At 41.3% G+C, this 25,208-nt stretch overlaps 2 protein-coding genes across 2 annotated transcripts; both read left to right on the forward strand.

The window, feature by feature from the left end:
* The first annotated feature begins 4,496 nt into the window (after positions 1-4,496).
* On the forward strand, positions 4,497-5,663 carry LOC110731427. Its single transcript, XM_021911289.1, has 2 exons — positions 4,497-5,315; positions 5,430-5,663. Exons 1-2 carry the CDS (start codon positions 4,497-4,499, stop codon positions 5,661-5,663), a joined length of 1,053 nt encoding a protein of 350 aa, XP_021766981.1.
* Positions 5,664-5,666: 3 nt separating this feature from the next.
* LOC110731428 lies at positions 5,667-6,227 on the forward strand. Its single transcript, XM_021911290.1, has 2 exons — positions 5,667-5,865; positions 5,983-6,227. Exons 1-2 carry the CDS (start codon positions 5,667-5,669, stop codon positions 6,225-6,227), a joined length of 444 nt encoding a protein of 147 aa, XP_021766982.1.
* The last annotated feature ends 18,981 nt before the right edge of the window (positions 6,228-25,208 follow it).

Raw genomic sequence — 25,208 nt, forward strand, 5'->3', positions numbered from 1 at the left:
GATACATGAGGTGGGTGTATGCTAGCAGGTGGTCTTCTGGGTTGGGGTCCCGTCATAGGCTCCAACCAGAACATTTTTAACTTTAGCCGGCTATACGACTTCAGCTATTTCCTTGGAGAAAGCAGAGGGTTGATCCCCAAGGTGTTGCTGCCTAAGTTGCCAGTCCATCGGCTGATAGCCGTATGCCGCCTGTCCTCCAAAAAGGGCAGGCTGCATGTAAGGTAAGATCGGCGCCTGGTACAATGGTTGAGCCATGTACTGGGCCGACTGAATCATATGAGGACTAGACTGAACCCGTGGGCTGCTAGCTGGAGTCTCATGTACAGACTAGGAACACCTCACAGAGGTGTTTCGAAAGCTATCATGATAAGTTGACGTTGACGCCGACTCTGATAGCTGGGTCCTCTTCTGCTCAATGTATTGTCGAGCATCTGAGAATGTTTTCTTGCTACCATCCGGCCGTATGTACCGGATGGCTTTTCTTGTTCTCGCTTCCGGGAAACGGAGCCGAGTAAGGTCAAATTGGGGTCGGGCCTTCTCCGTAGGGGCAGGATGAGGAGTCGGCAGACGGTCCCTGACCGACTTCTGTTTGCCAGCCTGAGCTGGCTTCTTGGCCGACTGCTCCTTTCTAAGAGTAGGCGAGTTGTTTGATTTCACCCCTGAGGCTGCTCAGGATTGTCACTAGTTCATCTCGAGTGAAGGGAGTTGATCTTGCCGCCTGGGAAGGATCAACCGGCCGCCCCGAGGGCTTCTTTGGCTGACCAGCAGTTCTGCTTGGCCCTGCTTGGTCATGGTGACGCTCCCGCCTCTCCTTACTGTGGATGCGTTTAGAGATGAGGGACCCATTTGGATCCACATAGGTTTCGACGTCAGCGTCGTCACCTGAGTCATGGTTCGTTTGGACCACTATGTCTTCTGGAGGCCGATTGGCCTCTGGGTTCGGTACAGGTACTTGTGAAGCCATTTCAGAGGTACTCTCCCCACAGACGGCGGCAAATGTTTCAGGGGTTTTTGTCCCTTGGGAGAGTTACAACACTGAAACTGGATTCAACAACGGGCGCCTGTACCTGCAAAGCAAACAGACTGCCGAATGGTTGGTGGTCCGCCTCCGAAGATTAAGTAAGTAAACGTTCGGTAATAAAACGTGCGGAAGTAAAGTTATTTGCTTGGATTCCAAGCTCAGGTAAAGTGCTGTCTGTTCTTTGAAAATGACAACTCTGTAGTAAGTGACGTATTGTCTCGTAGTGCGTGAATATTCTCTCCCTTTTTTTGTGTGTCCCTCATAAATGTAAGAATGTCCCTATTTATAGGGTCCTTTTAGAAAGTGTGCCCTCCCTAGGATCTGGTGACCTAGGGATTAGGGCACGCCATTTTTTAAGGGCCCCTTGGGATTTGGGCCTTGAAAGCCGCCATTCCCAGGGGGCAATATCTGCTCGACACGTGTCACCATCTGGAAGGTCCAAGTAGGTGCCCCTTCTAGTGACATGTGTCATGCTTTGATTGGGCCACTTGGCAGGGTATAAAATACCCAAATCACTTTTAATTTCCTTCCTTTCTTTATTTTCCTCTTTTTATTTAATTTCTTTTTATTTTTATTTTTCTATTTTAATAAGCTTAGTATAAATACCCATTTTTGGGTAATAAGTGGGAATCAACTATTATTCTATCTTCTTAATTAGTTTTAGGATAGCTTTTCTCTCTAGGTTTAGCTTTGGATTAGAGTAGTTTAGAGAGAGAAAGTGAGGGTTTCACCATTGTTGAGCTTGAATTTTGAAGAAAACGATTGATCATCTTATTTGTATACTTTCATCTTCAATAAATGAGAATTTCTAACTCTTTCCTCTATTTTATTTGCTTTCTTTTGATTATTGTTTTAGTTGTTAGTGTTGCTTGTTAATCATGTTGATTCTTGGTTATTTGTTAATTAATCTTGTTATTATCATGATTAGTGAGTAATTTCCCCATTAAGGGGATGGTTGTGGTGTAGTTGGACCTTGAGCATGTTCTAGGGTTTGGAATTTTTATTTGTGATTAAAGTTTTTATATGCTTGATATTCTTCGATCTTCTTGCAATGTGCACGTTGTTAGTTGATTGAAGGTGAATCTTTGCTACATGAAATTGAAGTTGACTTAGCTAAGTTCATTTGTATCGATTGTTACTTAATTTTACCTCCCAATATATGGTTATAATGTGGAAGCATAGAGGCAATGTTAGGAGAAGCCAATTGACTTTAGAAGGTTACTAGATTGGACTCCTTATATCAATATTCATGCATGTTTAGCTCATGATTAATTCAACTTCTATGCCTTTTCTATGCTTGAGTGATTGCTATTCCTAAGCCATTTACCTTAGTGTTTTATTTCTTGTCTTAGCGTGTTTAGACTTTAGTTTACTTACCTCCTATTCCGGACTAGCTTAGTTGTTGATAACATTTGGTGGTGTTTATTCGTTCCCTGTGGTTCGACCCCTATGCTTGCCTTATACTCGTATTAGGTTTGTTTAGGTTGTATAAATTGTATTTGATCTAGGGATAGGCATTTGATGACGCGTTTATTCCCTTATCAAATTGGCGCCGTTGCCGGGGAGATGGTTTCCATTGTTATTTCATTGCTTTATTGAGACTATCTCACCTTTTATTTACTAGTTTTGGTTACTTTTGTTGCTTGTCAGTGCTCACTTTCTTCTTAGTTTTGTTGTATGATCGGAGGTCGAAATCGTTCAAGATCTTTGGTCCCCATCGATCCCGAGCTCGAGAGGTCATTGTCATTGCTAAGAAGAGAAGCAAGAGCAAGAAGTAGAAACTCCCATACCCCTACAAGAGAGGGAGAGAACAAAGAAGAAGATACTCTGCCTTCTTCACCCTCAAGTGAAGACGTAGGTAGTCCTAGTTCTTCACCAAGTTCGGAAATCAATCCTTTTTCTACCTTTGACTTTGAGAGTTTGAAGCCCCCAAATTTGGGAGAGAATATGCCTTTGAGTCGCCTTGGGGCTCCCGAAGCCTTTAGAGCACAAAGTGGAATCCCAACTCCAACTACTCAAGCCAATAATTTTGAAATCAAGCCTAATTTGATTGCCTTGATAGAGCAGAAACAATTTTCGGGTGGGAAGTATGAGAGCCCTCATGAACATCTAAAAGAATCCAAGAAGTATTGTGACACAATAAAAGCCAATGGGGTGACTCAAGAATACATTCGACTCAAGATGTTCCCATTCTCTTTAATTGGGAAAGGTTTATAATGGCTAGAGAAGGAGGTGCCCCCAAACTCTCTTTCAACTTGGGACCAAGTTACCACGACATTCTTGAGAAGGTTATATAATCATAGAAAAGCTTCCAAAGCTCGATCTTTGATTCAAGGCTTCCGCCAAAAGAGTGGTGAGTCCCTAAGTGCGGCTTGGGAACGATACAAAGAACTCCAACGCCAATGTCCACATCATGCTGTTGGGCCCGTATTAATATACGACCCAGTATATTTAGGGCACCACTCCATGATCAAGAGGCACAACAAATCAGACAAAGAAACTTGATTGAAACAAGCAAGGAAAGCAAGATCAAGAATATCAATTAAGAGGATACTTGCCAAAAATACACCTACAGAATAGGGAATAGAATAAATTAAGAAGATCTCCTATACTTTGAATATATTTCGATATCTATGTAACCCTAGGAGTTCCTAGGTTTAAATAAGAAAAGTCAGACATTATAACACTCATTTACACTCATTCACATTTCAATATAAGCTAATTATTCTACTTTTATCTACGGATCTGTGTCCCTGCTGAACAAGGAGGCCTATCCTTACTCAGTATTGTATCTCTAAACTTGTCTCTTTGATCTTATTGAACACTTATTGCTTATTTATTGGTTATTTATTGTCTTGTTATTGTTCTAAATTGCTTAATACATTATTGGTGGAATGATTGTTATTACCCCTCAAAACCTAGCAAATTCTTAGATATCCTAGCTGAGATTTGTCTAAACAATTTGGCGCCCACCGTGGGGCTGATAATCAATTAACCTACCAATTCGCCAAAAACCAAGACAAACACCATGACTGGACAGCCAGTACCCTTTACCATTGTCGAAATCAATGAAGTAATGAACGCATTCCGTCAAACCTTAGACCAGTAGAAAAGCCAAATCGAAACACTTTTGGCCGAAAAGGTTCAAACTGAATCCAAACTCACCAAACTCACCAAACAAAATGAAGCCCTCCGCATCCAAATACAATCAGTTGCATCCAAAACCATTAACACCAGAAAGAGTACCGAAAGCATAGCCATGCAGCTTGATATGTCCGGAACCTTTCACTCCCCTAACGGGGAAAAAGGATCTAACAGCAGGGAAACGCCCCTGGACCTAGATTTTCTGGATGCAGGAACCCTCAACAAGAACAGGCAAGAAGGAACCGAAGAATGAAAAATAGAGAAGGTGGTTAAGGAATACCTCAAAGCATTGGAGGCCAAGATCGCCAAAATCCCCGGAGTGCCAAAGCCTATGGAGGATGAAACAGCGGATGGTTATATAAAATTTCCATTTTCAGAAGAGATCGCCATGGTAGAAGTGCCAAAGAGGTTCAGCACACCCAACATGGCAATGTATGACGGAACAACAGATCATGATGAGCGCGTATCCCTCTACAAGCAGAAGATGATGACAAGCTCAATCCCCAGAGACATCAGAGAATTCATCATGTGCAAAGGCTTCGGAGCCACATTATCAGGTCCAGCCCTAACTTGGTTCATTAATTTAGATAATGGGACAATTCGATCTTTTGCAAGAATGGTGAATCTATTCAAGATCCAATTTGCTAGTAGCAGAAAAATTGAGAAGCAGTCCTCAGATCTGTACCGTGTTGTGCAAAGATATGGTGAATCCTTAAGGGACTATCTTAACAGGTTCAACAGAGAGAAGATTGGGATACACAAATGTGATGCCCCTGCAACAATCGAAGCATTCAAAAGAGGGCTGCTAGACCATAGTGAGCGCTACAAAGAGTTGACCAAATATCCCTGTACGACCTTCGAGGATGTGCAAGCCAAAGCAATGGCTCAAGTCAGATTTGAAGAAGATGTCTATGCAAGAAAGACCCTAGATCCAGATCGCCAGTCAATAAGGAGCAACAACTTTCCCAGAAGAGACCATCGATTCAAGCCGTATCAGCGTTCTCGCTTTGATGAAGGATCAATCAATGCTGTCGAGGAAGAATTCTCAGATTGGAGGGAGGATCTTGAACTCCCACCTAAATTGCATGAATATTATTTCAATGTTAACCCTGCAGGAGTAATTAGAACTTTGAATAAGATGGGAGACACCGTATAGTGGCCCATAAAGAGTGATAGACCTGGAGAGAAGAAGGATCCGTCAAGATTGTGTGATTTCCATTCAGATATTGGTCATACAACTGATGAGTGCGTTGCGCTCGTGAAGGAGGTTGCTTACCTATTGAAGAAAGGGTATCTCAAAGAACTTCTATCAGACAGATCCAAAGCTCTAGGAGAGGAAATAGAATCCAAGAAAGGAGGCCCCCACCCTCCTCCTCTAATGGTCAAAACTATCTGTTTCATATCAGGAGGGTCAGAAGTATGCGACCAAACATACTCAGCAGCGAAGAGGCATGCAAAGGAAAGCAATAAAGATCAGCCTGATAGGAGGGAAAGGTAAAAAATGGATATCCCCATCATGTTTGAAGAAAGCGATGTAGTAGAAGGCCATCATGACGGTCTAGTGATTTCACTCCCAGTTGGAAAGCGAATCCTTGTTGACAATGGAAGCTCTGCAAACATCATCATGCTTGATACCTTGAAACATATGAACATCGACGAGAAGAACATCATCAACAAGTCAACAATGCTGGTAGGATTAAGTGGGGAAACCAAGTAAACAAGTGGAGAGATCACATTAACCACCTATGCAAAAGGAGTCAACTTACAAGTCAAGTGCCTGGTGATTGACACTTTGTCATCATACAATATGATTCTAGGAAGACCATGGATACATGAGATGAAGGCCATCCCCTCCACGTACCATCAAGTCATTAAATTCCCTACCAGATGGGGTATTCAAGAAATCAGAGGAGACCCTAAGGAAGACAAGGAATGCTACAAGATCGCACTAAAAGCAATCTACAGAGAAGAGTTCAGCATAACAATCAGAGGGTCAGCTGGGCCAAAAGAAGTTGAGCATAGCAGAAGAACAAGAAGCCACAGAAGTCCAGCTGAACCCTAACCACCCAGTTCAGAAGGTCAGAATAGGATCAGAATTGAATTCAGATCTTTGTCAGCAAATTTATGAATTCTCAGAGGAAGAGAAAGATGCGTTCGCTTGAACTCACAAAGACATGAAGGGCATTCCCCCAGATGTGATAACTCACAAACTGAACGTAGACCCAATGCATACGCCAGTAAAGCCGAAGAGAAGAAAATTTACGCCAGAAAGGAACAAGATTATTAACGAGGAAATCCAAAACCTGTTGAAGACAGGAAAGATTAGAGAGGTAAAATACCCAGAGTGGCTTGCTAACGTGGTGGTAGTCAGAAAGAAGAACGAAAAATGGCGAATCTGTATTGACTTCACATATATCAACAAGGCCTGTCCAAAAGATCCGTTCCCATTACCTCACATTGATGCCATGGTAGACGCAACAGCAGGGTACGAGTTGCTATCCTTCATGGACGCATACAGTGGGTATAATCAAATCCTCATGCACAAAGATGACCAGGAAAAAACCGCTTTCATCACTAGTCAAGGATCTATTGCTACAAGGTAATGCCTTTTGGATTAAAGGACGCAGGAGCGACATACCAACGGTTGGTGAACAAGATGTTTGGGGAACAAATAGGGAACACAATGGAGGTCTACATAGGCAACATGGTAGTTAAATCCAAAAAGGCAGCTGATCATGTCAGAGACCTTAGAGAAGCCTTCGTAATCCTGAAGCAGTACGGCATGAAGCTAAATCCTACAAAGTGCACATTCGGAATACAGTCAGGAAAGTTCCTAGGATACATGGTAACGCAAAGAGGAATGACCGAAGTCAAAGCCATCCTGGACCTGGAACGACCGAAGTCAAAGAAGGATGTACAAAGCTTAACACGGAAAGTTGCAGCACTGAACAAGTTCATCTCAAAATCTTCAGACAAGAACAAATCCTTCAACGAAGTCCCGAAGAAGAATAAGGAATTCAAATGGGAACAAGAGCATGACGAAGAATTTCAGAAGCTAAAGGAATACTTAGCCAACCCGTTGATACTCTCTAAACCTTAAGAAGGGGAGCCACTCCAATTGTACCTCGCGGTATCTGAAGGGACGATCAGTGCAGTCCTTACCAGAGAAGAAGACAAAGAGCAATTTCCAATCTACTACGTAAGCAAAACCTTACTCAGTGCGGAAACGAGGTACATTTCCCTAGAGAAAATCATTTTAGCTTTAGTTACTGCCTAAATAAAGCTACGCCCTTACTTTGAAAGCCATTCTATATAAGTATGAACCAACTACCCCATCAAAGCCATCAAGAGAAAGCCAGAAATATTGGGAAGGATGGAGAAATGGGCCCTACATCTGAGCAGGTACGATACGAGCCTAGAACCGCAATCAAGTCACAAGCTCTGGCAGATTTTGTAGCAGACTTCAGCCTAGCCCTTGAAGAAGAAGCACAGAAAGAGGTATTGTCCTTACAGGAACCAAAGGCTACACAGAAGTGGACACTCCATACAGATGGCGCAGCAAACATACGCGGTGTAGGCCTAGGAGTGGTATTGACATCACCACAAGGAGACAAAATAGCACAAGCAGTAAGGTGTAACTTCAAGGCCACCAACAATGAAGCCGAGTATGAAGCACTAATCACAGGGCTAACCGTCGCAAGAGATATGAAGATACAACATCTAGAGGTAATCTCAGATTCCTTACTTATGGTAAATCAAATCAATGGGGAATACGCACCAAAGGATGCCAGGATGATAGCCTACCAAAAAGTCACAAGAAAGCTCATTAAGGAATTTAAAGAATTCAAGATAGACTAGGTACCCAGAAACTTAAACACTGAAGCAGACGCCCTGGTAAACTTGGGGTTAAATATTAATCCTGAAGAATTTGGAGCCATCCCCCTAGTACACGTACTCTCTCTAGCCATAGAGAAAGAATCAACTATGAACGTTTACAAAGTTCAATCAGACTCTACAGGGAAGGAAGAAAGTAGCTGGACAAAACCGCTGAAAGAATACCTCTTAGATAAAACAGTACCAGCAGGGAAAGTGGCAGCTCAAGCACTTGCTTTAAAATCCTCAAAGTATTGCCTAATCAGCAACGTACTCTTCAAGAAGTCCGTAGCAGGTCCCTTCTTACGATGCTTAGAAAAAGAAGAAGCGCAACAAGTCCTACAGTCCCTACACAGTGGTGAATGCGGAAATCATTTAGGAGAGAGAAACCTAGCCAACAGAGCACTCAGAATGGGATACTACTGGCCCACATGAGAAAAGACGACGCAAAATTTACCAAGAAATGCTTAGCATGCCAAAAACACGCACCTTTGACACACAAACCATCTGAAGAGTTACACCCAACATTGACATCCTGGCCATTCATGAAGTGGGGAATGGACATAGTAAAATTACCTCTGTCATTAGGGCAGAGAGTATACTTCTTAGCAATGATAGACTACTTCTCAAAATGGATCGAAGTAGAAGCGTACAAGGAAATCAAGGATAAGCATGTCATCTCATTTATCAAACGGAACATCCTAAGCAGATTTGGAGTACCAGCAGAGATCATTAATTACAGACAACGGGTCCTAGTTCATCAGCAACAAGACCACAAAGTTCTGTAAGGAATGGAACATTTCCCTCATCACGTCTACACCAAGATACTCACAAGAAAACGGACAGGCAAAGTCAAGCAACAAGGTCCTAATAGGCAACATGAAGAAAAGGCTAGAAGGAGCAAAAGGGAAATGGGCATATGAGCTACCCAACATACTATAGGCAGACAGAACAACTCCAAAAGGGGCCACAGGTCATACCCCCATCTCATTGGTGTACGGATGCGAAGCAGTAATCCTAACAGAAGTAGAAGTCCTCACAGCAAGGTACGGGTTGATGACAGAAGAAAGGAACCAATCTGAACTAATGCACAACCTAGACACGGTGGAGGAACTAAGGGAAGACGTAAAAATGAGAATGGCAACCTACCATCAAGAAGTAGCAAGGTCCTTCAACAAGAATGTCAGAGCGAAAGTTTTCAAATTAGGAGATTGGGTATTCAGAAAGGTGTACGAAAATACCAGAGAAGTAAACGCAGGAAAGCTAGCATCCAACTGGGAAGGACCCTACGAAATCATTAAGGTAGTAGGCAATGGAGCCTATAGACTCAAGATCGAGCGCAGAAGGGAAAGAAGTACAAAGAAGCTACGCTGCACACTTAAAGCTCTATCATTTCTGAAGAGCAAAGGTACGTAGTTATCATTACACTTTCGTTTTAACAAAAAAAAAACACAAAAAAAAAAACAGGAAAACAAGCAAAAACCCAAAAAAAAAAGAAGAAAAACAGAAAAAAAAAAAAAACAAAAATCTCCAACATCCAGAAAAAGCACGGAAAGTACTCCTCTTCACTTAAACTTTGTCAATTCAATTTATATTCACTACAAGTACTGACTTTGGCATCGAAGGGCCATTAGGGAAACCCACGGCCACCCCTCACCCAATTCTGTTTTGCAAGGACAACAGCTACGCTGCCATACAAAGTACAACAAGGCATAAAAGACAACGACCATTTATCCCTACAAGGAGCAAATCAATTATCCCCACAAAGCAGAAAGACACTAGCAGCAAACACATGTAAGCAATATTACATCCATACTACAACTGTAATACAATTGTAATACAATTGTGATACCGTAAGAAACACAAGCATAACATAGCACAAGAAGTAGTATTACTTAGTTGCAAATGGCAACAAAATGAGAAAATCATCCAGCTGCAACAAGGCAGCACAAAAACAAAATAAAATGTCCAAAACAATACTAGGGAAATAAAAACAAACATTCTTCAAAGAAATGTAAATATTGTTCAGAGCAGAAAAGGTGACGCAGCACCATTGAAACTAATTCTCCCCCATGTTATCAGCAGGGACCATCTCTCCAGCAACAGGCTTCATGTTTTTAGGGACATCCTTAACCTCATTGTTATGAGGAGAGTTCACCTCTTCATCAGCAAAGCTCAACAGCAACGAGCCAGGAGCAGCAGTCCCCTCAGGAAACGCTTTCTCAAAGGCAGCCTTATCAGCATCATAATCCCAAGCCTCACACTTTCCTTGCTGATACTCCTCCATCATCTCAAGACGTGCCTTCCCAAAGTAATAATTTGCAGCATTAATAGCCTCGTTCCCAGCCTCCATCAAGGTGTTGTTCAGTCCATCTCGTTCAGCAATGCACTCCTTATGCCTAGCCCGTTTAGCTTTCAAAGCATCAGTAGCAGCCTTGTATTTGTCAGAAAGGGCGTCACGCTCCTTCTTCATAGCATCATACACCCGAGTGAACTCCGATACCTTGCCCAATACACCTAGGCAAGATTGAAGGCGTTACAAAAACATACCATTAGTTAAGAACAGTATAATCTGGTAATATCATTTTATCAAAAAAATTTTGGGAGTATACCATACCTAGAAAGACTGCACAACAGCCTCTTGAGAAAGGTTAGCAAAAGTCTGCGAGGACTGATGATCCTTGAAAGATGGAAAGAGCAAGGTATCCACATGAGGAGCCAAAGATTCAAAAGAGAAATCAGTAGCCTCCACATCAATAGGCATCTCTAGCTTCCTCTTGAGGTTAGTACGAGGTGGAGGTGGAGGAGGACCACTCTTTGTAACAACCATCTTGATGGGGACGTTCTTAGAAGTTTGAGGAGAAGAACGAGATTTAAGGCGACCTAAGAGAGAGGACGAGCTAAGGAGGTCATGAGACCTTAGTGATCTTGAAGTATCTACAAGGAACATGACAGATTCAAAAAGGAATACAATAAGGAATACAACAGCTATGAGAAGTAAAAGAAGGACAGGGACAACAAACTCAACAAGGTACGTAACTGACTCAAAAAGGACAAACAAACAAAAAACCAATTGAATCCATAACAACAGCACAAGGAACACAACGACATTACCACAAGCACATCTACAAGGATTAGCACAACAACGACATCACAACACATCAAAAAAGGAAAACAAACCTTGAGACATAGCAGGGGCAACCTTTTGTTCAGAATCAAAATCGTCCAGAGACTTGATCTGGATAACTACTTCAGGCTGTGCCAATTTGGTGAAAGACCTCTCGTCCACACTTTACTCGTACAACTTATTAATTAGAGATGGAGACTGAGAGTGCTGCTTCAACTTACTCACTGCAACCATTAAGCAAATAAGCCCAAATCAACAAAGAAGGAAAACAAAACACAAAAAAACAAGAAAATAGAATACCTTCAGCCTCAACAGTGTCAATAAAAAAATCACAATCATCACCCAACGAATCAATCCTCACAAAGAAAAACCTGTGATACCACCACTTGGCAAACGCTTTCTCCAAGTCAGTCACCAAAGGGCCAACACCATCCTTCAAAGGAAGACCAACCCGACCCTTACCACTAGTCCTAATGGTGTAAGGATAACATAAATCCCTCACATCAAGTTCTATACCCAATTTCGCACTCAGCAAATCAAGAATTCTCAAAACCCTCCAAGTTTGGGGCAATAACTAACAAGGTGAAACCTTAACCCTAGACAGAAATTGGTGAACAAGGGGAGAGAAGGGGAAAGTATGCCCAATCACAAAGGGATACTCAAAGAAGCACACTGAACCAGGGGCAGTCCAATCAGCCCTCTCCCTAGAAGATGGGATTTTCACCACTACTCCATCAGGAAACCGCGCAATAGCGGCGATGTTCTGAATTTCCTCTTTCGTTACAGTAGAAGGGTAAATATCCTTAGCAGGGAAGACATTCTACACAACCAAATTCGACTTCTTCACACCATCATTAACCCTAGCAAACACTACTCTCACATTGTCGCCCATTACAAAAACGGAAGAGAAACAAAGAAGTAAAAAGACACAGAGAAGAACAGAGAAGAGAGAGAAAATACCTGAGGAAATTCGAAATTGGGGCAAAGAGTAAAGTGATTAGACGTAAGCCTGCACACCCAATAAATATTGGCAAGAGAAATAAACCGCCCTTCACGATTACCGAGGGAATTTCCTTAAAACTGCCACCACGTCCCTTATTTTTGTTAACCGTTGAAATAACTTCTAAAATTGGAAAATCCTTCAATGGCTTCTTTAGGTAATTTTCACCTTCAATACTTGAAATAAAAATTAGAAGCAATAGTTGGGCCCGTATTAATATACGACCCAGTATATTTAGGGCACCACTCCATGATCAAGAGGCACAACAAATCATACAAAGCGGCTTGATTGAAACAAGCAAGGAAAGCAAGATCAAGAATATCAATCAAGAGGATACTTGCCAAAAATACACCTACAGAACAACAGGGAATAGAATAAATTAAGAAGATCTCCTATACTTTGAATATATTTTGATATCTATGTGACCCTAGGAGTTCCTAGGTATAAATAAGAAAAGTCAGACATTATAACACTTATGTACACTCACTCACATTTCAATATAAGCTAATTATTCTACTTTTATCTACGGATCTGTGTCCCTGCTGAACAAGGAGGCCTATCCTTACTCAGTATTGTATCTCTAAACTTGTCTCTTTAATCTTATTGAACACATATTGCATACTTATTGGTCATTTATTATCTTGTTATTGTTCTAAATTGCTTTATACATTATTGGTGGAATGATTGTTATTACCCCTCAAAACCTAGCAAATTCTTAGATGTCCTATCTGAGATTTGCCTAAACACATGGAATACATAAGTATCAACTCATTCACACTTTCTATGGTGGTCTCTCACCTCAGGGAAGAACAAGCTTAGACGCCGGAGCTGATGGCCCAATCATGAACAAAGGAGAAGATGAGGTGGAACAAATCATAGAGGAGGCCGCAACGCATTATGAAGAATGTTATGAAGGAGATAGGGATGCTACATCTAGCAAGGGTGTTTATGCTTTAGAGTAAGCTAACAAAATCAACAACCTCTCTACCCAAATATCCAAGATGACCAAGAAAATGGATGAGCTAATGAAAGAAAGATCCAATAATTAAAGGAACACCTCCCCTCCAACCAAGGGAGGAATGGTATGAATGCCCATTCTTCTTCTTCTTACAATTCAAAGCCTCATGGATGTGTTTTTTGTGCTAATTGTGGAACCTATTATCATGATACCTCTCAATGTGTATATTCTTGTGAAGTTCAATCCCCTCCCCAAGAATATGATGATAATGTGGAAGATGTTAATGCTATGAATTTTGCTCCTTAAATGGGGAATATGGGGAACATGAGGCCAAACTCCAATCAAATGGGGAATTGGAATCAAAGTGGAAACCTTGGTTGGAACCAAAGTGGTGGTGGTTATGATAACCAATATCATGGTGGGGGAGGCTCTTCTTATTTCAATGGAAGAGGCTACTCTAACCAAATATGGTATGGTAATCAAAACCTAACTCCCGATACTATGACCATCAAAATCAAAATTTTGGTGATCAAAGTAACATGGGAAACAATCAACAAAGCAATGTTCCTAACCAAGGCACCGGAGGCAATAGAGGTCAATATGTCTCTAACTATGCCCAAACTAATAGGCCTCCGGGTTTCAATCAACCCCAACTTCCCCCACCTCAACAACCTCTTCAACTTGAAGCTCCTCCAAATGATCCTGTGATGGCTAAACTAGATGCCTTATTGAAATTGCGTGAAGAGGATCAAATGAGGCATGAAGAGGAATAAAAAGAACCAATGCTCATATGAAAATGCTTGAAACTCAAATAGCTCAAATTTCTTCTAATTCATCCCCTCCTTCTTCTTCTTCCACCATTCCAAGTCAACTAGTCAGCCCAAAACCTTTGTTTGCCATGACAACTAGGAGTGGGAAGGATATCGAGGTGCCAAAGGAGAAGGAAGTTACCCCCTTGCCCCTAAATCGCCAACCTAGAGAGGAAAAGCTACCCTTTCCACAACGATTTGTGAGAGCTAAGCTTGATGCCCAATTTAGGAAGTTTTTGGATGTGATAAAGAATTTGCATGTTTCTCTTCCTTTTGTTGATGCTATGAAACAAATGCCCCACTATTCCAAATTCTTTAAAGACCTTTTGAGTGGGAGAAGGGAGTGTGAAACGGTGAGCTTAACCGCCAATTGTAGTGCCATTCTTTCCAACAAGCTTCCTACCAAGTTGAAAGATCCGGGTAGCTTCTCTATTCCTTGTTCCATTAATGGTGTCGAGTTTGATAAATCATTGTGTGATTTAGGAGCAAGCGTGAGTCTCATGCCCTATTATGTCTACCAAAAGCTTAGTGTAGGAACTCTTTCACCCACAAATGTTACTCTCCAACTAGCGGACCATTCTACCAAGTTTCCCATGGGTAAAATTGAGGACATTCCCCTTAGGGTTGGAAAATTCACATTTCCCGTGGACTTTTATGTGCTAGAGATGGATGAGGATGAGAGGATTCCTATAATTTTGGGTAGACCATTTCTAGCTACTTCTAGAGTAATCATCGATGTGAAGGAGGGTAAGATGACCCAAAAAATTGATAAAGATTCAATTGAATTTGATTTGAATAGTGTCATGCAAAAACCTTCTTCAAGTGGTGAATGTTTTAGAGTTGATGTTCTTGATACAGTGCTTAATGAATTTTCTCGCTCCCATTTGCATGATACTAATGATCCTCTTGAAAGTGTATTATTAAATGAATTCAAGATAGGTGCTCACAAGAAGGACATGCAATTTTATGAGGATTTGATTGAGGAAAGCAAAAAGGAGTGCAAGGATGAAAGCATGGAGGAAGAGACCCCTTTCACTCATGACCTCTTTCAAGTTGAAGAAAGAGAAGAGAGCTTCAATGGTAAGGGAGAACCAAAGGTAGACTTGAAACCTCTACCTTTGGGCTTGAGGTATGTATATCTGGACTTCAATGAGTCTTTCCCCGTGATTATCAATTCTAATTTAATAGAGGAGCAAACCTCCCTCTTGATCAATGCATTGAGAAAACACAAGAATGCTTTGGGATATACCATTTATGACATCAAAGGTATAAGTCCATCCTTATGCATGCACAAAATCGATCTAGAGGGAGATGCTAGACTTGTTAGAAAAAGGAAAAGGAAGCTTAACCCTTCCATGCAAGAGGTTGTGTGGAAGGAAGTGGCTAAGCTCCTTGATGCGGGAATTATCTACCCAATTGCTCATAGTGATTAGGTATCTCCCGTACAAGTTGTGCCTAATAAGGGTGGCATGACGGTAGTAAAAAATGATAATGATCAATTAGTTCCTACTAGGCTTGTAATCGGTTGGCGTATGTGTATTGACTATCTCCAACACAACATAAGTACATGCAAAGATCATTTTCCATTACCGTTCATCGATCAAATGTTGGAGAGGCTTACAAAGCATTCTTTCTATTGTTTCCTTGACGGTTACTCGGGATTTTTCCAAATCCCGATTGACCCTAAGGATCAAGAGAAGACGACTTTCACATGTCCCTACGGTACTTATGCGTATCCTAGAATGCCTTTTGGACTTTGTAACGCCCCCGCAACATTTCAACGTTGCATGATGTCAATCTTCAGTGACATGATTGAAGATGAGATAAAAGTCTTAATGGATGACTTCTCCGTTGGAGGAGCCACCTATGAAGATTGTCTATCCAATTTATCTCATTGCCTAGAAAGATGTGAGAGAGCAAAACTTGTGTTGAATTGGGAGAAATGCCATTTTATGGTAGAAAGCGAAATTGTTCTTGGGCACAAGATCTCCCATGCTAGCATTGAGGTGGATAAAGCCAAGGTAGAGGCCATTGAGAAACTTCCTCCCCCCACCAATGTAAGGGAAGTGAGATCTTTTCTTGGCCATACCGGGTTTTATCGGCGTTTCATTAAAGATTTTTCATTGATGGCTAAACCTCTCACATCCCTCTTGCAACAAGATAAAGAGTTTATGTTTGATGATGCTTGCCAAGTGTAGACACCCAAATGTGTCTCCCCAAAACCAAACCCAGTGATGAATACCTTTCACTTCATTTGATTATCGAACAAAGCGAAAGTGTGAAAAGTCTAGTGATGAGGATGTTTTTATTAAAATATCTATTCTTTCTGTTTTTGAAAAAATTTCTTTTCTTACCCTATTTATGAAAAACGTGCATTCCAGTTTAGTTTGGTCCATGACAAGGGTCCAATAATAGTGTAGTTGGATAGGGCTTGAAAAGACCTTTCCAACGATATATTATAAGCCCAATTCCGATGAATAATGAGGAAGTTATGGCCAAAATACTAAACTGGGCCCGGTTTGATATTTGTATGCGGCTCAATGATCTAGAGGAGCGCCTAATATTAATTTATCGTTCCTAATGCAATTAAAATTGATTATAGTCTTCTAGATTCTTCTATAAGGTTCTTTTCATTCCTAATTTAATTAGCATTGATAAATTGATTTTGGTTGACTTTTAGAGTTTTAATCAGAATAAAAGAAGTGTTTTTAAGGAAAATACGATTTTGCCCTCTCGTACGGCTAAGTTTTATCAAATTTAGAAAACGCGTGGAAATTTATTTCCAGCGTCTGACGACAGGACTAGCGCCTGGCGCCATGCCTGGCGTATGTCGCTAATGTCCAGCGTTTGGCGCCACGTTGTTTTATTCTATTCGAAACTCTGATTCGTTTTTTTTATCATATCCGGCTGATTCTCTATATAAATAGCCTCCTAAAAGCTCCGTTTTCCATCACCAACTCTCATCAAGAATCTCTTGATTTCTCTTTCTCTCTCTTCTAAACTAGCCTTTTGGATACAAAATTCCGCATTCATAAGATCTAGAAACACCTAGCCAAATTCGAAGTTGCATTCGCCCTAGACGTGAAAGGTTTTAATTTCTGAGGGTTTGGTCCCAAATCTAGTCTTAACTTTCTCTATTTCAATTATTTAATTTAATTCTTTAATTATTAATTTCCTTGAAGTTACTAACGCGTGTATTTTGTTATTAGAAGGAGATACGAGGCATCCAAGTAAGTGATTTATTGATATTTTGATATAGAAATCATGTCTAGGTTGCTATGATTCCTAGTGTCATGTTAGGGTGTTTTGATCTTCCTAGTATCATGTTTAGGGAAAAGGTTATAATATCAAATATGACAATTGTGATTCATGCGATGCTTCCTATTTTCTTCCTAAAAGCATGTTAGTATCATGTTAGGGCTAAAGCTTTGATTTTTATTGTTTAGTGACATGCTATGGTTTGTTATTAATCTTGCTAGTATCATGCCTAGGATCTTGCTATTAATATTATGCTTTAACATGATCATGATCATGATCATGATTATGATTATGATTATTATCATGATTATTATTATGTTGCTTGATTATATTTATTGTTATTGCTTGATCACGCCTTTTATGTATGTTAAAAGGGAATTGGTACTTGTAATCACGCTTGATAAGATAATTAATAATCTTGTTTAGGGTTAATATGATTATAATTCAAGTGATCGCCAATAATAGATTTATTTGTGCATTAATATTCAACCAACATAGATAAACAGGTTTAGGGGTGTAGGCGTCGCTCGAAGTGCGCCTACGTTAAAGAATGTGTGAATATGCTCGGCAATCATAGGAAGTGGGAATTGACATTACGATTAGGGACAAAGAAAAGTAGGGAGCCGCCAACAAGTTTTTAGGAACTTGTAAACCGTTCACAGATCATAAAAGGCAACCACGAATAAGGGACAATGATAGGCAACAACGATTGACCCGCGAAGGTTACACCCCATTCATAATCCATGAGATTACTAACTCCATATGGTCCGGAACCACAAAAGGAGGATCGGGGATGATGGTACGAAGTGAGTCATGGAGTCACATTCGCCCGTATTGGCCTCTACTCGATTCTTATAGTGAAAAGTGATTCCTGCGATCTCAAAGGCATGCAAACAAAACATTCAATTTGCTCCAAACTGTTATTAAGCTAAATTGGTTGAATATTAATGCAACATATAATTCTAAAATATTAATGATCACTTGAATTAATAACAAGATTAAAAGGAACCTAATCGGTTGTCCAAATTATCTTATTAGGCGTGATTTTCAATTACATATTCCCTTTTAAACATGCAATACGGTGATCAATAAAAACATATAATAGAATAAACATTAACATTGGAAGCAATTTAACAATAATTCCAACAATATAAAATCGTTAGAAAAATAATAGAAATAAAAGGAACATAATTCTTACTTCGATTATGTTTGCTTGAAACTATAAAATAATAAACGAGTTAGTAACTTCAAGGAAATAATAATAAAACAATAATTAAATTAAATTAAATTAAGTAGAGTTTATTTGGGGCCAAACCCTCAAACAGTTCTACCTTTCACGCCTTGGCTTAAGGACAAAACTACGACTAAAGTATGGACTCCTTGGAGTGCTTGAAGAAGGAATTTTGAAAGAAGAAGGGTAGGCTAGTGTTTAGGTTAGAGCATAGAAGAGAGAAAAATAAAGAATTAATTCATGCCCCGTACATTAGAAATGAGGGGGTATTTATAGAATAAATGTGATGAGGGAACACACGGAACCCTAAAAAGATAAAAACCCTAAAAAAGTATACCGCGACACGGCAAGGTGTACCGTGACACGGGAAATCCCACCGTCAGATGGGGAACATTCCCGTGACACGGTGTACTGCTGTGTGATGCGGGAAATATGTAGTGAACAGGGGATAAAACACGTTAAGGGTTTACGCGGAAAGGACACGGAAACCCCCGTGTCACACCAAGTGCCCCATGTCACGGGGAATCCCACCGTCAGACGGGACACTTCCCGTGACACGGTGGACATATGCCGTGACGCGGGAGTCCCAGACCATTTTTCCGTCTAAATTCATTTTTTAACCCTAATTTCGCTCAGCATTTTAAATGCCAATTGATAATTTCGGGCCATTTCTGATTTATTATTATTGGGGCTAAAATAAGAAAATAAGTAAATAAAATAAATAAAAGGTTTGGGCCAAAATAAATAATAAAACAATAAAATAAAAAAAGGGTTTGGGCTGAAATTAAAAAAAACTATGCTTTGACTAAACATCAAGACTGATCCATGGACTATTCAAAAATTGAATTTAATTAAATACGATTTTTTAAGCACTCTCGGGATTAAATACTAAACCCGACCAATAGTGGCGGTGAAAGGTTGTTCATCATCGGGTTTTGTTTTGGGGATACATTTTTAGGTGTCTACAGAAGCCCCCACTTTGACTGAGTTTGTAGAAACGTCAGTTTTAAAAACGATATTTAAAGTAGCCGATAGGGATGGAGAATGATTTAAGACGTTCTGCGATCCTAAACCACTCTGTGTACGCCGATACCTGCAGAAAAATGTTAATTCCACATATAAAAGAGTAAAGGGATAGAATACGTATCTGTCATCAGTGTATCGGTGACAAATGAGTTTGGCAGCTTCCTATGCTTGAAGGAATCCACCGGATGTCGTTCGTTGAAACGCTTTCCATGCTTGAGGAAAGCCGACTGATGAATTTGGTAGCTTTCTAAGCCTGAAGAAACCTACCGGATGATACTTTCCATGCCTGAGGAAAGCCGACTGATGAATTTGGTTTCATTCTATGCTTGAAGAATTCCACCGATAATGCCTTCCATGCTTGAGGAAAGACGACTTGGCGGTTTTCTATACTCGAAGAAAAATCCACCGATAACGCTTTCCACACTTGAGGAAAGCCGACTTGGCGGTTTTCTGTACTTGAAGAAAAATCCACCGATAATGTTTTTCAAGCTTGAGGAAAACCGAAAACTGATGTAATCGCTGAAATTTGCAAGTGTATGATGGTTCGATTATCCCCGAACGTGGGCCGCGGATGATTTACACCTTTAAGTCGACCATCCGACCATATCAGGTGTTTAAAATGTCGACAAATTGACTTTGACGCTTGCTAGGGGTAAAATAGTACTTTTGATACCCTTTAAATGTCAGTTAGAATTTTCCGCGTAATTTTACTGAAAAACTAACTGTCCAATTTGTGCAAAAAATCATTCAATTTTGGTCAAAATGCCAGGAATATTCGTTGACAACTTCAAGGAGCAAGCAGGTCACGCGCGAGACCACCGTGTCACGAAGGAAAACTCCCGTGACACGACAGCTAGCCCCGTCACACGGTATAAGATCCCGTGACGCGGGATTATTGTTGCTGCAGAACTGGTCGTGCGCCACGTTAGTTTTGTAACGTTACACGGTAACGGTCACTGTGGCACGGGAAATGGGGATGTGTAACGGGATGCTCTACTCTTTAAATTTGAGCTTCCTTTTGCCATTTCACTTCATTTTGATTGCTCTTCTCAAAATTTCATTTCTTTCCTTCTCTTCTCTTATTACTTTTTTCATTTTGCCTTGCTCAGTCCCCCGAGTCACGTCGTCTCTTCACCGTGACACGCGCCGCACTACCGTGTCGCGGCGGTCTACTACTGCTGCTGCTGCTTTTTTTTTAGCCGCTGCGCGTTTGACAAATACCGTGACGCTTTAAAACCACCGCGCCACGTTGCTTCCCATCGTTACACGCTGTGTACTACCGTGTCGCAACGGGGCTGTTGCTGCTGTCAGAGATTCATCGCGACACGGAACTCGTCGCTACTGTCCGCTGCAGTCGCTTAAAGGTCTCTGCTGCTGTCAGGGGTACACCGTGACACGGGAAGAGTAACCGTGTCACGACAGCTATTGCCGCGCTGCGGTGATGTTGCTGCAGTTTTTCGAGCTCCGGGGCTCAATTCTTCACCCAATTCGGTCCAATTTTTTACTGTTTTCCTCATTTCCGATTTCTTACAAGGATTCATGTAAGTTTTCTTACCTTTTGTCTTGAATTTGCTTCAAATGAGTAATTCCATGTAAAAACCCTTAAAAATCAATTTGGGGATTTTTTGATTTTGAGGTTTTATGTTGAAATTCTTGCCATGAATTTACTTATATATGTATGTATGTGTGTTTGTGAGCGATTTGAGACGAAAATTGCGTGATTTGGTGAAGAATTGAGCAAATCCCCCCTTTTTTGGTACTACTTTTGTGAAATGATGTTCTTGTTATTTTTGTCATTCCTTTGCACTTGTATTGATGATATATTGGTTGTAGATCTTGTAAATATGCCATGATATGTCGATCTATTGTTTTTTGTGCATGCTTTGTTTTGTGTATGTACTATGTTGTCATGGAGAACATAGTATCATGCGGCTAGGAAAACTGTAGTAATAGTTTGTCATGGAGAAAATAAGTACTAGTAACAATTCTATTATTTTGCTAATTTTTAGCCTTGAGGTAAAAATTTAGCGTATAACAGAAAATGCAACTTGAGATACCTGTTAAGCTGTTTTTGAATAAATAACCAAATAACTTAGGAAATGATGCCAAGTATTTAGATTTTTATTTTGTTTGAACATAATAGCATGCCTAGACAACGAGATCGAGACATTTCTACTCGTGGCCGGTGTCGGGCCTTTCGAGAGGACACTCCCACGATTCCTGAGGGTATGGATGATGACGTCTTAGAGTTTAAGCCTCGACTCTCTACGGGTAGGGGTAGATTTTTATTTTGTTTGAACATAATAGCATGCCTAGACCAGTTGGTTTTCTGTCGTGAGAACCATATTTCTCACCGTCCCATTATCGGCGTAGTCGACGGCATGCTTCGTCACCATGGATCATGAGCTGGAGACTTGATTCCTCGGCTGTACGGGATCATCACAGGAGATCCTGTCACCAACGCCTTGTGGGAGTCTGCTGGTTTAGAAGATTTCTATTCTGCGGTCGTGGGATTTTGCAGCCCTCGAGGTTGTGGTTTGATAGTTGTTCGAGCGTTGTTGTAGTATTTATGGGTTACTAACAAAATTTTTCACATTGCTTGGGGGGAGATGACGGTGACTCCTCTAGATTTCAATATGATTAGCGGCTTGCGCTTCACCACTCGGGCCGTTGAGCAGATGTCTGATCTTACTTGGGATTCGAGCCAAGTATTCGAGTTGTTGGGTCCTATTGTTCCTTATATCAGGACTCAGCCAGTACTCCGGGGTGGTTTTCGGAGCAGGCGATCAGAGCTAGCTTCCGTCCTTGCTCACGCCTTCGACATTGATGACACGACTCCTGAGCAGCGAGTACGGGTGTTCATACTGATTCTTATTTCCGAGACTTTTTCTCATGGTAGGAGTTCTCGCACGCTTCTCTGCTACTTGCCCTCTTTGGCAAGGATTGCTGAGATCAGGTCCTTTAGCTGGGCCAATTTAGGGTATGCTGATCTGCTTTTGTCACTCCAGCATGGTAGTCGGCAGCTGAGTGATCAGTCTCCTGTTTCTGTCTTCGGCCTTTGGAGAGTTGTGGAGGTGATGATTTTTTTCTTTCTTCGTGTTTTGCTCCAATTCCTATTGTCTCATATACTTATAAATTACTCTTGTTGCAGCTTTGGTTCTATGAATACTTCACAGGATTGGCTCCTCGACAGCGCAAGGGAATAGCCCGCGACTTTCCCATTGGTGCTAGTTGGCGTGTCCGTGGCGAGTCTCGGGTGGAGTCAGTGCCGAGTCTACGGGGGTTCCTACGTCGGGGCACCACTACTGTTGGGGTAAGGCTCAACTTTACGCCATATCCTTAAAGGTTATGATGTTACATTGCGGTATTCACTACAACTTGCTTATGGTTTTAAGGTCTCTGTCGATATTCAGTATCGTCCTTGGGCTGGTTTGACTAATCTTCCCGAGGCTATGGAGCTTTCTGCCTATCGTACTGTGTTCTTCGGTACATTACGACCCATTTGGTACCTCGGAGAGCGTGTAGCTTGTCAGCATAGTACTGACCGTTTTATAGTGCCATTGCCTCTACCAGAGTCGATGTTACATCCGAGTAGGTTGGTGTCTCTCGTGGGCAGAGGAGAGCGATATCAGTTTTCTTGGCGAGAGCTCGTGCACATGGATGATGACTATTCTGAGGAGCTCCTTCCTTACTTAGCCCCTCCACCACGTCTTGCTGAGGTTTGATTTTCTTTGAGAGTTTTGTTGCTAGTCTCTGTTTAAACCATCGAATAACCTGATTATCCGATCATGTTTTCAGACGACTACTCGTCGTAAGGGGAAGGTCGAGGTCGCGTCTCAGTCTGTCAGTTACTCGGGGCCGATTGGTATTGTTGAGGAGCACATTGCTGATGCACCGGAGGGTTTTAGGCAGGCGCAGAAGTCTCTGCTTGATGAGTCCGAGTCGGTAAGCTCTTTGATACCTCTTTCGTTCCTTTAGACCGCACTTGTTACTGACTTTTCCCTTATTTTCAGGTTACGCACTCGGACATGATGGGCTTTATGAAGGTGATCGATGCTCTGAAGCATTGTGTCATCAAGCTTCGACGTGGTGCGAGTTCTCGGAGTGATTCTGGCGATGTTCTTGAGGTATATTCCCCTGTTTTCTCATATCTTACCATTTGTTCTATCTTTCATTATTGATATCTTCTCATTTTGTGTCTTTCAGGAGCGGCGGAGGTCTCGCTCGCGCTCGAGGCATAGAGGCTCGGACGAGGGAGAGCCTAGTCATCACAGACGTCCTCCTAGGGTTCATCGGCATTCTCAGACTCAGGGACAGCCTCAGCCCTCTCAGCCGTTCCAGGAGACTCACTGGCAGCCTCATCCTTCTCAGACATTCCAGCACTTTCAGGCTTAGGGGCAGCCTCTTTCATCTTTTAGGCATTCCAGCCTCCACAGCCTTCACAGCCCGAGTTTAGGCCAGTTATTACTCCTGTGGACCAGGGCTCATTTTCAGTTCCATTGTCTAGGACGCTGCCTCCTCCGATGTTCCCTTCATCTTGGGGTTAGCCTACACAGTTTACCAGTTGGAAAGGCCCTGCTTTGAGCATGTCTTCTACTGGGGCTACGGGGACTAGTAGGGACACTACTCCTCGTACCCGGATGATGTGGGGTATTTTTGTCAGCCGTTCCCCTACTCGCAATCTCAAGATGAGACTGACCCTAGTTCTAGATCTTGAGAGTATAGACCGAGGGTTTTTATTATGTACTTTAATTGATGACACTTAACGCTATATATGTACTATGACTCTCTTTGTATATTTTATTCACACTCTATGCCTTTGACTTTATTAATGTGTATGTTAGTTTGTGCTTAAGACTGATTGTGTGTGACTGTGTGTTTATTAACAACGCAAAAAAAAACACTGTTATTTTTTCCATAAGTGGAGGGTACCGACCTTCTCCCAAAAAAACGAAAAAAGAATAAAAAATAAAAAATATGAGAGAAGTTTTACAACTTCCTACAAATAAAAATTTTTATGGGTAAAAATATGCAAGGGTTAGTCAACGATAGTCAATGAAGGTCAATGACGAAGACTCCCCTGACGACGCACTGTCAGCGTTGACGGAAGTCAAAGTCAAGTAACAACTTCCTATTTTTTAGGAAGAGGATAAGCAAGGACTTAGTCCAGCCTCAGCCAAATCAGTCCGTTGGAGTTCAAAACAGAAGAAGAATATTTTCAGCAACTAACATCCAAAAATCATGGGCATAATCTTATCTCCTTACAACGGCTAGGGTTCAACCTAGCAAACCATCTATATAAAGGGCAGGATAACGACGAGTATAGGGCATTACTTTCCAACGATACACATAATTTACCACATCTTGTAAACTGATATTATTTCTTGCATAGTGAAAGTTTGTAGATCCTCATTCTACCCGCGGTTTTTACCTTCATTGGGTTTTCTGCGTCACTAATTCCTCGTGTCATTTATTCTCTTTTTAGTCTTGCTTTACTTTTGATTTTGCTTAGTTGATCCGTAGCCTAGATTTTGATATTCAATCCCACTTAACAAAAATTAGCATAAACAATTTGGCGCCCACTGTGGGGCTCAACTAGGTAAAATCTAAAAATCCCTCGCTAAAACCTCCAATATGTCAGCTGACGAAATTACCCCAGAACAGCTAAAAGTCGCTTATGAGAAAATTCAAGCTGACCTTGAAGCAGCTAGGGAATCCAACGAGCTTCACAGCAAGGACAAAGAAGCGTCAGATTCTGATG

The sequence above is a fragment of the Chenopodium quinoa genome, unplaced genomic scaffold (genome assembly GCF_001683475.1).
Source record: "Chenopodium quinoa cultivar QQ74 unplaced genomic scaffold, ASM168347v1, whole genome shotgun sequence".
NCBI lineage: Eukaryota > Viridiplantae > Streptophyta > Magnoliopsida > Caryophyllales > Amaranthaceae > Chenopodium > Chenopodium quinoa.